Consider the following 16,321-nt stretch of genomic DNA (forward strand, 5'->3'; position numbering starts at 1 on the left):
CTGATACCATCTTTAACCTCATAGCCATGGTAAAGGGAAGTAAACTTCAAAAATGTTGGATACCCAGTGAAGAAAAATAAGCTCATCGTTTTGAGAAATTGCTGAATAATTTCCCCCCATATCCCTAAATAGTTTTCTCATGATTATGACTAGTATTTCTAATCTTTGTTGAGATCATAAGAAGGAACAGATAAGTATATTAGGAGTTGCTTGGTTTACAAATCTAAAACAAAATCTGATCATCTGAGTCATGATGGTATTTTTGATATTATCAAGTTGACTTCTCTTGGAATTTCTTTTTAAGAGAAAGAGAGCTTTAGAAAAATACAGTAGAGGTGATTTGAATCTATCATTTTGAGAAAGGAGGATTAAACAAGAACAAATTTTTATTTTGGTTTATTAATCCTACTCTGCTTTTTCCTTTAACTGTACAATTTCTACCCTAATACCAATGGGCTTAGGGTAAAGTATAAAAATCCATTTATAAGAAAGATGAATTAAAAATGCTACTAACCAAAGAATATACTTACACATGGTCCACTAAACATACACATTTAGTAAAAGCTGCCTGGAGCTATGAATGAAAATAACCAAAGATATATCTAAGAAGGTGTATACAGACAAAAACTTGAATGAGTACCACAGAGGGAAATATGAGAAAATAGCAATGAAATGTCAAGGTTCTTCTTCGCTAACCTCAAATCTATAACAGTGCTAATTATAAACATTACGCCTACAACATTAAAAAAATCAGCAATATCAAGATGAATCACATTAATTACAACAAAAGAGGAGTCTTAAAGCTGATCAGTATGTGCAATCTCACTCTAAGACCCTTTAAAATAATTAGGTTCGCCTGTTCCTGGAATCTGAAGAGTGCACACTAATCTTAGAAGGACAGGACTGTAATAATATTAGCTACTATTATCAGTAACTGCATTACTCTTAGAAGAGCGTGCTCTCTCTCATTCATGTTTTCTCATGAATGGTACTATAGAGTCTAACCCTACATCCTGATGGGTGTGGGGACCTGATCACAGTGGAAGCAAATGTGACTATCCTACAATAGGCTGGTACTGATGGCTCAGGCTTGTATTCCTAGCTACTCAGAACAGCGAGATCTGAACAATCAGAGTTGGTAGCCAGCCCAGGCAGAAAAGTTTGTAAGAGTCCATCTCCAAAATTACCAGCAAAAAGCTAGGCTGAATGCATAGCTCACTTGGTAGAGCACCATCTGAGCCATCAAACCAGGCAAGTGTTCTAAAGCCTGATACCAGCTTTTGTTTGGGGCATCAAAATACATGCAAAATAGCACAGGATAGTCTTCAGTTTTTACATGAATGTAAACACAACAGTAACAATAGAATAGCATATATAACATTAATACTCAGCTTTATTATCTCATAATTATGCTGACATTTTAGCTGAAAGCATCAAGTAACTAATTGACATATGCTCTAAAATGAGCATCTTCAATCTTTGAAGGGTTTGAGAGTTCTGTAAGTGCATATGGAATCCATTCCAGAGAACCACAGATAGCAATGAAAATGCTAATACTTCACTCTTCGTTCATTACAATATCTGGAAACTAAACCTTCGGAGGAGGGATTGAATATATGAGTAGCAGCGAAAATTGTCAGATTTTGGAATATGAAAGACTCAAATACTGATGACAACAATTTTACTGTCAAGGAACCCTAGAGTAAATTCAATGGCAAGAACGTTAAATGAATGTATAATATTTGCAAAAAGAATACCTACTAGTATTACTTTCAAGTATATTTAAGTTAATGCTTCTATAAAATGCAAGCAGGAACCTATTACTTCTAGAATCCTGAGCTATCGGAAGGATTACAGGTATAATGGCTCTCAAAAGTCTAGTGCTGGTATGCTATTTCCAAGCACAGGGTGTATTTGTAGTCAAAAGTAGCCCCATGTAGTGGTTCTGAGAACAAATGTATCTGTGGTCAGGACAAGCTTCTCACCACAAAAGGTGTGCATGTTCAGGGAAATAATCTTAAACAGCAGCATTTGGGCTTGAACTGGTTGGCAGGTAGAAAATCTACACAGTGGTTGTGAGGTAGAATAGTAAGGTCTGTTTGGAGTCCTCATATTCTTGATTCTTACTGAGTATGCTTTGTAATCCAGGATGGATGAACCTTTGTTAGTATCATTTTTACTTCTGTGAAATTAAGATATCAATACTCAGAGTTTTTGTGATTAAAAAAAATTCTGAAAATTCAAATGGCCAGAAATACATTCTACTTCATTATTGTCACTTGTGTGAAAATGTCACAAACAATAGTAGGTCAATATAGGAGTTGTCAGCTTGAAGTCTATGTAGCAAATGCAATGCACAAATCATTTCCAATGCTTCTACACAAGCAGACAGGTAACTTCACATGTGTGTTTGGTTCATCTGCAAAGCACTCAGGATTCATCCCGGCAAAACTTTCTATGCTTACTTTTTCTGCAGGCCTATAATATGGCTTAAAAATCACAACAATGACAAAGCTGTGTACCCAAAACCACATTAGAAATTGCATGGGCAGGCTTGTAGTATGACTTTCTAAAGTCAGTATTCTTATCAAGAGCTTCGATGTAAGCTTTGGGCATACATTTTAGCTAAATGAGTAAAAAAAAATATTTTCCCTTTTACAGCTTTGTTTAAATCAAGCAACTAGTCAATATGTACATCTGTTCAATATGTACATCCATAAATACATGCATGTGCATACATCAAGCCAACATGTTCTTCATAGTTACATTTCCCCTTTCATTTTTCATCTCATTAACTTGAAAAGCTGCAGTCGGCCACGTCAGATAGGCTTTGATGCATCACCTTCTTCAAAATGTAAATCAGAGTTCTTACCTCATACACAGTGTATGCCCTTGGATATTTAATTTAAAAAATCTAGCTGATGTTAGGCAACAGAGTATGTGTGAACAAAAGGTCAACAATCCAGACTACCATTAATATAGAAATATCTGCTGTGTCAAACATGGAACCCTGCCTGGCCACTGAGATTTGACTAAAAATTTCTAATTCTGGTGATCATAAATGACGACAATCACCTCACTCAAAGTGTACCTGGACTCTGTCAATAGTTCTTTGCTTGTTTCCAACTGAGAAGCTCTCAACTCTTTCCTATCCAATACCTGCACTTGGCAAAAAGCACATGTGCTCAGGGGGATGACTTTCTATAGCCTTAGCAATAAACAGGCAATAAATAAAGGTAAAGTAAAGGGGGCCCACAATATTAAAACAAAGATGATACATGGAAAGAAAACTTGTTACACAGATTTCATAGCCAATCTCTGTCATGGGGTACAAAATGTAGGAAAATGTAGCTGCTCATCTTCCCTGTTCCTGAACGGAAGGAAAAAAATATCCTGGTAGTTAGAGGCAATGACATTTCATGTGGTGAGTGATTCATTTGAGGGCTCTAAATTCTCTTGATCTTTGCTTCTGAAACTTGAGGTTTGAAACCCCAGAGCAGGTGGAAATCTATAAAGACTGCTGATTGCCATTCCTTAGAGCATTTGGCAAAATAGGCTATTTTTAAAATTCAGTAAGATGGGCGGATATTCTTCCTAAAACAAGTTGGAATGGTGACACTCACCATTAACCTTTTCCTGGCTGCTGGAAGCTCTCTGGCAGTAAGGACCACCCACCCTGACTCCACTCCCAGAATTAAGGCCAGCGGTATGTCTTACCCAGAACTGTGATGGTGGTGTAGCTTTCCTGTGGTGGGTCGGTGTAGAGCTGGCAGAAGTATCTCCCTTCATCAGAAATTGAGACGTTGGTCAACGACACTTTGAGTTCACTGCTAGAAAAATTCAGCAACTGAAACCTGCTGTCCTTCAAAGCTGTGAAACAAAACACAGTGGGAGTGGCTGTGGGAAAGATGGTGGATCGTCAATTTTCCTTATCTAGGCAAGGAGGGCTAGAAAGGCAGTTCAAGAGTAGGGAAAAAAATGTGGTTTTCCTGTACCTGTTCGGCACTATATTTGGGCTTTTATAATAACTGCATCTAGACAAATAGTTCTATCCAAATGTACTAGCCAAAGAATACACATGCAGAAAGGTGGTAAATGTACACACACACACATACACACACACTCTTCTTTGGCACAATCCCAAGTGCTCTCACAGTTTTCAGTACTTACTCAAAAACTGTTTCAGGTTTTCTAACTGAGGAAAAATGAAAATGGGAGGACACAGCAAGCTATGAGTTTTCTGATGCAGGGTCCAGCCCTTCTTAACTTCTAGGCACTACATGTTCAACAACCAAGGCCCTACAGGCCTCTCTCAAATCCGAACCTTAACCAAATAGCAGCTCCAGGTCTGAGGGAATGGCTCAAGTGGTACAGTGCCCCCCTACTAAGAACAGGGTCCTAACAAGAACAAGGTCCCGAGTTACAATCCCAGTTATTGCTAAAGCCAAAAGCAAAAACTAGGTCCAAATTATGAAAGAGAGCTGAAAAATGCTAATAATTTTTGAGCAAAATTTAAGAAAATTCTTTAAAAAATGTGAGAGCAAAATAATGGCATTTAGTCAGACGCATCCTAATTTATGCGATACAATTTGAGGGAGACCTGGTCCAAGCAGGGGACCAAGGGCTTATAGAGATCTTTACTCAGTTCTGCAGTTTTCTATCTATGTTCAACTTCACAGAACAAAACTGGTTGGACATCAAGCAGGAAGCTAGAACAAAAACAAAAAGCAAAATAGGTAGGCTTCATTTTTATTTCAAATGTTCTCTTTTAAAGTCTTTCCATTACTTTTGGCAAAGGCTAGCTTAGATTCTAGTGACAGAAGTTCAATTGGAGAATAAGATGCTGGCTTTTCTCCTTTAATCCTCCCTCATTCCCATAAAGGTCCCTTAGATTTGTCAACTCTTTCCACAGGTCCTGAGTAACCTGATAAAAAGGGATAAAAAGGAACAAGCCGAGAGGAAAGGACACGCGTGAGATTTGGTTAAGCACCAATCCTTGCAAATGACAATTCTCACCCCCACCCCCAAAAGTGATGCATGCCACTGTCAGGCCATGATGCCCATGTGAACGTTTTGTTCAACTGAGTTGTAATGACCGGCTTTTCTGTTATTACCTTTGAACAGGCTTGGGCATATGGCTACCTCCATATATCCGAGACTATGGCGTAAGATTTGGTTTTTGTCATTATAAGCACAGATTGCCTTTGAAACTTCAATCTTGAAACCAAACACATTACCTTTCAGAATGTTATAGTTTCCTTGACTTACCTTATTTGAGTTGTGTCAGCTAAGTATTTGGGACTCAATTGCAATTCACCTTGAATTACTACAATCAATTTCTACTACTTTACTTTTAAAAGGGACTATTCAAGGTTTCTATTAAGTAGAAAGATTATGACTGCCTGTCTCTTCTTCTCTCCAAAGAATGGACTAAACTTTAAGCATCTCACATTGAATTAAAAAAGGCGGCCATAACAATCTCTTTATCAAGATAACATGTTGAGTTAAAAAACAAACAAACAGAAGTCGTCCTCTGACAGGACAGGATGGAAACGTACGCCTGAAGTCCCTGAAGTAGATGGTCTGCCTGTTGGGATTCAGTAGTTGAATCACGGAGTCGTCACTCTTATTGACTTGGCAGCTGATGGTTGCAACTTCTCCCTCGATGACTGTCACGTCTTTAGTAAACAAATTCTGTCCATCACCTTAACAGGAGAGAGAGAGAGAGAGAGAGAGAGAGAGAGAGGTGTCAAACAAAACAACCGGACCAATTAAAGTGAAAATAAAATGAAGGCAGATCTGTGGATAAAGTCCAACCAAGTCTGGACTCACTCTGGTCTCAAAGGTTGTGATATAAGGTCTCAGGCTCCATCCAGCCCCCTGCACCACTGAGTAGCGTGCTGGAGGTGGTGGAAAGGTTGGACTACTGGCTTCTGGGAGGAGCTGAAGCTCTTGCAACTGGAAGAGAGTGGGTACACACGATAGTAAACCCTAGCTCAAGTGCTTGGAGCTGTTACTAGGTTATATCAGAGACACTCAAGGGATACTTCACAGAAATAGGTGGGAGGGATCAATAAACAACCTGCCCCAGTTAGTGATTAGGGCTCTTCTCAATGTATATGTTTGTTTTAGTCATGATTCTAGGATCTCAATAAAATCCAAACTAGGCTTACACTTATTTTGGGTTGCACCTTCATGATGTACTCAAAGCCTCAGGCAGCCCCGAACCCACCCCGCCGGCTCACTCCCCTCCAGCTGTTCAGAAAAATCTCTTTCAGAACACGTCAAAAGCCACAGCGTTCAGATACACTGATACAAGTCTTAACTTCAGATAGTGACAGCAGCCAGGACACCTCATAAGCATCCTAAATGATACACAGCCCACGGCAGGAGGAAAGGCGAGTTCAACCAAGAAGCAAATGATGAAGCAATAGTCACCTGTTCTCTGCACGAGGCACAGCAGGGGATACAGAAGCTATCCTGGGCATCATGATACCTAATCGCTCCTTAAAGGGCAAAACGTACAGTACAGGTGGCAGATGTAATGGTCAGTCAGGAAGAGGGAAGGACTAACTGCTCTTAACCAGAGTGATCTCAGAAAACTTATTTATAGTCTCGGATCTATTTTCCCACTGGCAACACAGAGGCAGTAATTAAAAGTTACCTCAGCTGGGTGCTGGTGGTTCATGCCTGTATTTCTAGCTACTCAGAAGGCTGAGATCTGAGGATCATGGTTCAAAGCCAACTCGGCAGATAAATCCATGAGACTCTTACCTCCAATTAAGCAGCAAAGAACTGGAAGTGAAGCTATGGCTCAACTGGTCAGAGCTGTAACCTTGAGCAGAAAAAAGCCAAGCTAAGCCAAGTCAAGCAAAAGAAAAAAAAGGCTATCTCACACAATATGTCCAGCTGCTCATAAAACTAAATAAACAGAAGTCGCTGCTGTCATTGTTGTCATCATCATTTTTCTAGAATCCAAACAGTCACTAAGCCACTGCATGTGTGGAGTAGCATATGGAATGACGAATGCATTCATGGTTCTTGCTCCCAAAGAGCAGGTGTGTCGCTGGTATGTATAAACTCAGGGCTACTTCTTCACGCCTCAAAAAAATGTCACATGAAGAAACAAAAGTGGAAGATGAATCCTAATCATCTAAAAAAAAAAAACAAAAACGAGAGCATAAAGACTACACAGAGATGCAACTGCAGTAAATGGAGGATTTCCATCTGCTGTCATGTTTTCGACAGAGAGCCTGTCGTCAGCAGGCCACAGTAGGAAAGTACGAGGAGGGGGTGCCAAAGATGGCTTGAAGCCAAATCTACCTAGAAATAGACCAGCCTGTGGCAGAGGATTAAGAGAGAAGAAACTAGACGGATAAGGGGGGAAAAGAAATTATTAGAGTCACAGATAAACAAGACATTCTTGGTGCTTGTGGAACAAACCAAAATCAAACTGGACCTTGAGCCCTATGATCCAAGGAATTAACCCTGGTGTGAGGAAGCCCCCAGGGCCTGCGGTGAGGCGGGAACTTCCCAGGCTTGATCAGACAGCAGAAGCTTAATGGGCTGAGAAGTGCAACACAAAAAGAACAGGTAGAAAAGGTGATCAGGAAAAAAAAAAAAAAAAAGAGAAGGGCTGCTCAAGTTCTTTCTTTAATGGATTACAGTGACAAACACAGAATTCAGAGCCCAGCTGGAGAGAGGCAGTTTACTCCCCAGATTTTAGAAACAAATAAGAAGACGAGAATTCCTGCCAATCAAGCGAACTTGCCAGCAATGGACTTGCTGGCCCTGGCAAAAGTGTATACAGAAAGAGGCCACCGCTTTATATTCTCGAGGTAACCCTATTTAGTAAGAAAATGAAGGAAAAAACTTAAACATGTAGAATTGGACTGTGTGACTACCTTAGTCTTAGGACTTGCTTTCAGAAGACTAGAATACTGAAGAGGAGCTTTACTAGGTTAAAGGAAGAATTTCTTCCACCTGAACAAAGTGCATTAGCAACACAAATAAGAATCTTCAATTTACAAAAGGTACCTGGGCAAAGGCTGCCTGGTGCCAGGCATTCATCTCTGCAACATGAAACAAGGCCTCACAGATGCTAACTGCTATCTTCAAGCTCTTGGGACTTAAAAGCCCCTTGCAATTCAATTTATACTCTAATAGAATAGTTCCTGTGGAAATAACTACAGACTTTAATTTTAGCTCCTTATTTGAAATCCTAAGGCTTGTGTGTTTGCAGAGGACCATACTATGGTTCCTATTAAGGCTATAAAGCATTTACACAGAACAGAGACAGGGAGGAGCTGACCACAATTTTGCATTTTAAACAATGAAGGTAATAAAAGGGAATCAAGGGCTCACTTTTTCTTTTGTTTTTATTTTAAATTAAATATTAGAAGACCAGAATTGGCCACTACTGAGCAAATCATTTCCTTAAACTTTTACCATCTACCACATTTTTGCCTTTGCTGTGCTCCGCAAACCCATGGTGGAAATAGTCAACAACGCTATCTTATTTTTTGGAGTTATTAAGGCCAATCTAAAATGCAGTGTCTCAGGAAATGCCACTTCCTAGCTGTGGCTTTATGGTGAAAATACCAAGTCTAAAAACTTCTATGTGAGACTGAAATACTTTTGCTGAAAGATATCAAAGTACTTTGGCTGATGGTGGTGGCCCAAGGATGTCATTCTGTAAAAATCATCAATAAATTATATGGGTCAGCTGGATGGCAGTTATATTACACACAGCTCCACACGGTGCGGCACCATAAGATGGCTGCGATGGGATAATAATGACCTATTTATTTGAGGCAAAGGAAGTGAATGACAGTGATGAAAATATGGTATGTATGTCAGTACTCCTAACTGCCTGAAGCCTTTATGTAAAAATAATTTCTGCTCACATCCTCAGATATTTCTTCCAAACAGAAGGGTGCACTGTAACTTGATAAATTTCCCCTTGAAATAGATATCACGACAATTAGGTCCTTATAAAACACAATTTGATGTGTAGCAGGATCAAAATAGGCAACTTTGGTGTTTTCTTTAAAGAATCCATTTTAAAAACCTTTCTGATTTTCTAAGACTCAATTAAGCAGATGTACTGTCAAGGCAGAAATAGCACATTCAAGACCAAAAAAAAAAAAAATCAAACAGGAACAATACACTGTAGCCATTACATAGGCTGTTCTCAGCAAGGTGATTTATTTTAAGGGTGGAACATGTCATCTGGCAGGTATAGACACTTTTTTGGACTGCTAATTGGTATATATTGGTGAGGCTTAGGGGACATAATAAACTGGACTTTAATTTGTACCAGCAGCTGTTATGTTACAGGGAGTATATTCCTTGTAACTTGCAAATATTCCCCCAGTTTCTTAAACTAAAGCTCTGACATTGGAGAACAAGTTTCCTGGGTTAAGCTAGAAATTTTCTAGCACATCCACCACAATGATCACAAGAAAAGTAAAATTTATTTTGATGCTTAACAATGAAAAAGCCAAATTGGTAAGAATTGGAGTGGAGGGACAATTGGCACTTAAATTCCTTGTTAATTAACCTTCAACTACCAGAGCGCATGGATTTTTTTCCTTAAAAAACACCTCATTTTGTGACAAATTCCATTAGGATGGCCTTGTACAAAGAAAACAAATATCTACTGGCATCTATTTAGTCAGCAATATGCCCTTCTACAGGAGGGGGTGGGGTGGGTGGGTAGGGCAAATCTTAAAGCAGGAACTGAAAACTCTCATTATCTTCCTCAGGGCAGAGAACAAACATTATCCAATTCTGGGCAGCATGCTGGTGTTTTACACACTTTCCCTTTCAAACTCCTGGAGTTTTCAATATCCCCACTTCAAAGATAAAAAGCGTGAGACTCAGATTTATGTAAGCTGCCTCATGCAATTCAGCTAAGTAGCTGAGCTGGTGTTTGAACCCAGTTCTGTCAACGTCTACTGCCCATACAGCTTGTACTTTTTACCAGCCAGCACCAGGATTGGTTGCCAAGGTTCTGTTGGCTCTGCCTTGGAAAATTTACTTGGTTTTAAAGAGGGTTATTTCCCTATGAGCAACTTCTGATTTTTTTTTTATTTCCATAATGTATCCAGAACACAATTACGCACTTCAAGACGAGAGAGAGACTGTCTTGAATGTAAAACACCTTGTTTACTACAGCCTCCTCCTTTCAGTGCTCAGCATACTCTGCCCCCAGAGAAAGTCTTTATTACCAGTGCATGGCGGGCACTTGCCAGCAAAGAGAGCTCTCGCCCCCGCTGCCTGGCTGTTAATAAATAAAGCACTTCATTTACACCAAGGGAGTCTCTCCAGTCAAGTCCATAATAAAAGGGCAAGTCATAGTTAAAACAGAATTCAGTCTATGCTATGGCAACTATGTAAACTCTTACCGACACCAGGAGTACCCACAACATTGAATTGGGAAGACAGTTTGCCCTCAGAATGAGCAAATAAAGTCATGACCTGCTTCTTCAACAGCAAAATCATTATCAAGGAGACCCCCACCCCCGGTAGTGGGGAATCCAAACACATAGTTGGCACAGTCACTGTCTAAACAAGAAGGACACCAACCCCAAAGACAGATGGTTAAAAGAAGAAAAGCATCCTGCTGATGACCAATGGGAACTCTCCAAAACTCCCCCTTCCATTTCTGAAATTCCACACCAATATAAGTATCCGGTCTGTGCATCCTTACCCTCTAGAAGGTATCTAGGAGTAAAGTTTCCAAAGAAGTAAAGTGCTTGCACCTTATTTTCCTCTTGTATTATGGGCTCCCTTGGCTCTTAGCCCATACTCAAGTCTGTTGGTTTTACAATCCTGCCCAGGAGGTGCTCAACTTGGAAGACCACTTTTCAAATAAAAGCAGCACCACCATTTCTGTTAACCTTTCTATGAGTCAGCTAGCATAGAGCTGAGTATGTTCTAAAGAAAGGAATGGAAAATTAAAACTCTGTCGAAACCCAGAGGGGGGAAAAGCTTCTAAACACATAGGTTCCCAAGTCAACGTAAACACAGTGTGCACTACAAATCAGTAACAAAGCCATTAAGATTTGATTTCTATCTAGGCAATTATTGCCAGCATATTTTGTATATTTCCTTTGAAAGACTCAATCCTATCTTTCAATTCATTAAACTGTTCCCTGCATTTACAGAGTTTTATATCAAATCAGAAACCTATTTGAATTAATAAGAATTACAGTAAAAGTAATTTGAAAATAAATTATTTGGAGTTCAAGCCACGAAAGCTTTTGATGAAAGAATTCAGTTCTGTTTAAATATTACAGAAACATTTTTAGTCAGCCAGTGTGCTGGTGAGAGACAATGAGAACCAGTCTCCAAAAAGAGGGGGTCTGTCAACGGTGGATGAAGGCAAAGGGTGAGACCTCTTCAACACAAATACAATTCTTCGTGTCTCAGAGAGGCATACTATTTCAACCTTCATGAATACTTGAATATTTATTTAAAATCAAAAGCAATCAATCTGCCTGTTGTTTACAAAGCTTCTGTTAACCTTTTTGACCCTCATCTATGTTTCGCTGTCCCAAACAATAAAATCGGAATGTTGATTGTCTGCGCCCAGGACTGTCGCCTTATAATGGTCAAAACAATCTGAACTGTACAGCTCATAAACTTGGAGATAAAATGAGCTAAACCAAACCTAAGTAACTGGGTGGGACAAGAACTTAGGATATTGACCCAAACATTTGTGTCATCTACTTTTTAAAAATTTATTTTATTATTAACCCTTTTAGAAGCAAAGATCCAAAGAAGTGAAAGGAACCTAGAATTGGCAGTTTTATCTTAAAAAGTAATTTAGGTAAGACAGGAAGGCCTGGAAGGACAAATACCTAGCATTATACGGCAAGCATGAGGTTGAGCCAAGAGTGTAGAATAGTTCTAACTGAGTCATCAAGGTATTTCTATTCATGGCTATTTCTAAATAACATGTATTGATCTGTTTCTAATTACAACAGCAATATACATTCAAGGGTTTTATTTTTTGTTTTGGTTGTTGTTGTTTTGAAAGCTCTGTTTTAAGTAACATTTAAAACCCTGTCCTGTGGCACGAAGACAGTCAAGATCTCATAGCAATGTCCTGCAATACAATTACTGTTGCCATCGGAGCTTCGAGAAAATAAAAAAAAAATACTGAATTTAATTTAATCTCCTTTTACATAATCAGTAAAAGGTAAGGCAAATCTTGAACGGCAAGTTAAGGAGTAATCTTCCTCGGTGCTGGTTTTTCTTCAATTAAAATTGTTGATTTCCTCTGAATACAAAACAAAAAATATCATCTGACACATTAAGCTATTCATGAATATTCTGTATACACATTCTTGTTTAGTTGACTAATGGCAAATTAACGTTCTCTATTTTAGCTTAAACACATAGTATAGGTATGTTTGATTAGCATTGAATCTCAAAAGCTGATTGCTATGCATGCTTTGATTATGTAATTACATAATAGAGTATAATGGCTCCTTTGGAGTCATTATGATCTATATGGCAAATATGTTTCAGTTTTGCTATAGTTTAAATACACGTTGAGATGACAGCTCATAACAAGGTTCCACTTTTCAGTCTTATCAGCTAAATGGGCATTTTCCCATTCATCCTAACATCTCCTTGACACCAATTAAGGCCTATTGTGTCAAGTTGCATACACTTTTGAGAGATTCCCTTTGTTTTCTTGGCATTCAAAAAAGGACATTAATGTTAAAAGCTGTATTAAGCAAAAGGCCCAGTTTCTAAAAAAAAAAAGAAAAGAAAAAAGAAAAAAAGGCTGAGATTTCATCCTTCATCCACCCTTTGAAAGGTCTGCAGGGAATCACATCCAGTTCATTAATCACTGTTCAGACAGCCACAAGGGGGTTAAAGATGGAATTTCACCTTTAACTCCAAAATGCACATGAAGGGAGCACAGCCAAGAATACTGATGCGTGAGGTGGTAGCAGACCACAATGCAATCAGCTCAGGGTCTAACTGAGCATCAGCCACACCAAGTGACACAAAAGACCCAGTCCTGCCATCCACATTTCTTCCAGTAGCCCTTACAGTTTGAAGTTTCTTGAGGGAGAAACAGCTATGAAATAGCACAGCAAGACTTCTCCTTCATAGTCCTTAAATTGGGTTTTTGATAGATCTAAGGCTGACAAATCTTCCATAGTGAATAGATTCTTGATAATTCCACCCTGACCTTATGAACTGGGAAGTAGTCTGGGTTTAAAATAGGAAGAAAGTTACTGTAAGGAATTATGTAAAGTTTTTCTTGTTCACCATGAAATTCTTTAATCTCAGCTGCAAGAAAAGTTATTTTTGCTTTCCTCACCCAAGAGAAAGATCCCTTAGACCATGTCAAGCCAAAGGTGACCGACTGGCGCCTTAACTATAAAGACAAGTAAGCAGCCAGCTATTTTTACATTGTGACTATTGGCTTTAGCATTAAGGCTGAAGAACTGAGGTTCAAGCACAGTCCAGCCTGTATTTACATACGGGAGACATTGATTGGATGTATGAAAACCCCTTCTAAGGAAGGCTGAGACAAAAGGAAGTAGTTATAGCATATGTGCCTGTGCTATTTCAATTTCAACCATCACATTAACTTTCTTTCCCTCTGAAAGACTCTTAAGCTCAATAAGACTTTTTAATCAGGGCCTGCACCACTAAAAGGGCCAAGCAATTATGAAGCTTAAGATCTGAATTGCCTGATCCGGTAAAAGAAGAGGTGTAATCCACACTATAGAAAGTTTATGTGGAGTGATACCCACCCACTAAACCTCAACATCTGAATTAGCTTTCCCATTGAAATTCACTTATCGAAGAAGCTAAGAGCTAAAGGAGAAACAGGAATATAAAAATAAACCATAAAAGATAATAGTGACCATTGAATCCTTGCACTCTTCACATAGAAAGATGAAAAATCCAGACTTTTTTTTTTTCTCTCCTCCCACTCTCTTTCATTGCTAGATGGGTTGCATGGCCTTTTTTTTTTTTTTTTTGCCAGTCCTGGGGCTTGGACTCAAGGGCCTGAGCACTGTCCCTGGCTTCTTTTTGTTCAAGGCTAGCACTCTACCTCTTGAGTCACAGTGCCACTTCTGGCTTTTTCTATATATGTGGTGCTGAGGAATCGAACCTAGGGCTTCATGCATGCAAGGCAAGCACTCTACCACTAAGCCATATTCCCAGCCTAGCATGGCCTTTTTGTTCACCAACGAAATAGTATTATATATTTTAGAGAATATCACCTAACCTTGAAGAAAAACTCTCTCTCACGAACAAGCTTTATGAAAATTAAAAGAAAGGGGGAAAAAAAACCCCACAACAACACCATGTAGAGCTCCTGAAGTAGAAAAGGCTTCATTTGCTTATGAGATGACATTGAAGTCACCTTGCGGAGAGTTATTTTAAACCTGCCAAATCTTCTCAGATGCTCTTAGGAGAAAGGGGACTCTTAAAAATATTAATTAAAAAATAACAGCAGTCATCCAACTTGGACTATGGAGAAGAGCAATCTGAAGACAGAGGCTTCTTATAAAACTAATTGTGTTGGCAAAGCAAGTGGATTTTTTTTTCCCTCAATGGATTTGATTCTACGATGCTTGTTTATGGCAAAAGAAGAAGAAGGAAGAAGGAAGAAGGAAGAAGAAGAAGAAGAAGAAGAAGAAGAAGAAGAAGAAGAAGAAGAAGAAGAAGAAGAAGAAGAAGAAGAAGAAGAAGAAACGAGCATTTTAGGCTGAGCTGTTTCAGTACCATTCAAAGCTAAGTGCTATTCTAGCATTTCAAAATATATTGAATTTCTTTTGTGACAAAATGGAGTTGCAACAAGATGGTGGTCTCTTCTGTATCAGCCACATAGCTAAGGAACTGGTAATATGCCGTGACAGTCTATGGGACATATTCAGTGACTGCACTGCAGAGTGAAAGACGGTTGTACAAAATGCTGCTGTCCAGGAGCCTGGATAGAGGGGAAGAAAACCATATTCTCAAAAGGATGAGTTGTAGAAATAACCGCTGATAGCTGAGGAAGAATCAACTTCTCTGATGAGGTAGTGTTTATTCTCCTCCAAAAGTTGCTGAAGTCTGAGGTAATGGGAACCAACTGATGATTTTAATCCACAACCCAGAACTGTCTACATCTCTGCAACCACATCCTCTTCACAACAAAAACCAAAGCTCAAAACCCATATTCAAATTCTTAAAACTCACACATCAAGGCACAAATAAAGAGATTTTACTGTTCCTATAAGAATTTAAGGGCCCTTGGACTTCCCTTTTATCCCAGAAGGGAATTTGGGGACTAAACTACTTAATATGTAGACTGCAGCAGCCTCTGTGCTGAAGTCTCACTCTGTAACAAAACACGTTCCCTTTTCTTGACCAAATAAAAAGAAAGATTTAGGATTTCAAGGCCATTGCGAAGGCTAACTCTGCTTAACTGATTTTTCCCCATTCTCCTAAGTTGGATGCCCATTGTAAGTATGTACTGTTCATAACACTTGACTTGAGTAGTTTATCTTTCATTTATTTATACTGAGTTTCCCTAGAATTCTGACGGAGATGACATATATGTTTTATTTACTTTTATATCTTGAATTTAAGTATTTTCCCTTATATACCATGATTAAACTTGGGTCATTTCCAACTCACTAAACAGGTGAATTCCCCCCTTCACATTTGCCTCTAGGGTGTTAAAAGATTAACATTTTTAGTATACAATATTTAAAATCACAAGGTTATAACACGTAACAATAATTAATATATATTATGTATTACATATATGGGTGACAAAGAAAGTAGTTGCTCTTTTTCATGTCTGGAGGCAAGAAATTCAAATTCTTATCCAAAGTGTTGATTGCTCTTAATTTTTTAATATTAAGAAAATTGTCATCATTATCTGGAGGGAGCATAATGAAATCATCTGTATGAAAACTATAACTCATATTTTTAAAGTGTTTTCTAGGCACAACATGCTACCTTTACCTTTTTTTTTTAAACATCATCTCATTTAAGCCTCATAACATGTGTACCATGGTTAGATTATCATTCCCACTGACAAGGAAATTAAGACTTGGTTTTGTTTTTTTGCCAGTCCTGGGGCTTGAACTCAGGGCCTGAGCAATGTCCCTGGCTTCTTTTTGCTCTACCACTTGAGCTACAGCGCTACTTCCGGCTTCTTCTATATACGTGGTGCTGAGGAATCGTACCCATGGCTTCATGTATATGTGGCAAGCACTTTACCACTAGGCCCTATTCCCAGCCCCAGGAAATTAAGACTTGGATACACTAAATAATTGGTAGGACC

General features: G+C 38.8%; 1 protein-coding gene across 1 annotated transcript in view; it reads right to left on the bottom strand.

The window, feature by feature from the left end:
* Positions 1 to 16,321, bottom strand: part of Cadm1 (cell adhesion molecule 1) — a 312,144-nt gene that overhangs the window by 58,693 nt on the left and 237,130 nt on the right. Inside the window, 2 exon segments of the mRNA XM_048343887.1 lie at positions 3,718 to 3,870; positions 5,559 to 5,705. Of these exon segments, the coding sequence (XP_048199844.1) occupies positions 3,718 to 3,870; positions 5,559 to 5,705 (300 nt within the window).

The sequence above is a fragment of the Perognathus longimembris genome, chromosome 3, assembly GCF_023159225.1.
Source record: "Perognathus longimembris pacificus isolate PPM17 chromosome 3, ASM2315922v1, whole genome shotgun sequence".
In the NCBI taxonomy this organism is placed as follows: Eukaryota; Metazoa; Chordata; class Mammalia; order Rodentia; family Heteromyidae; genus Perognathus; species Perognathus longimembris.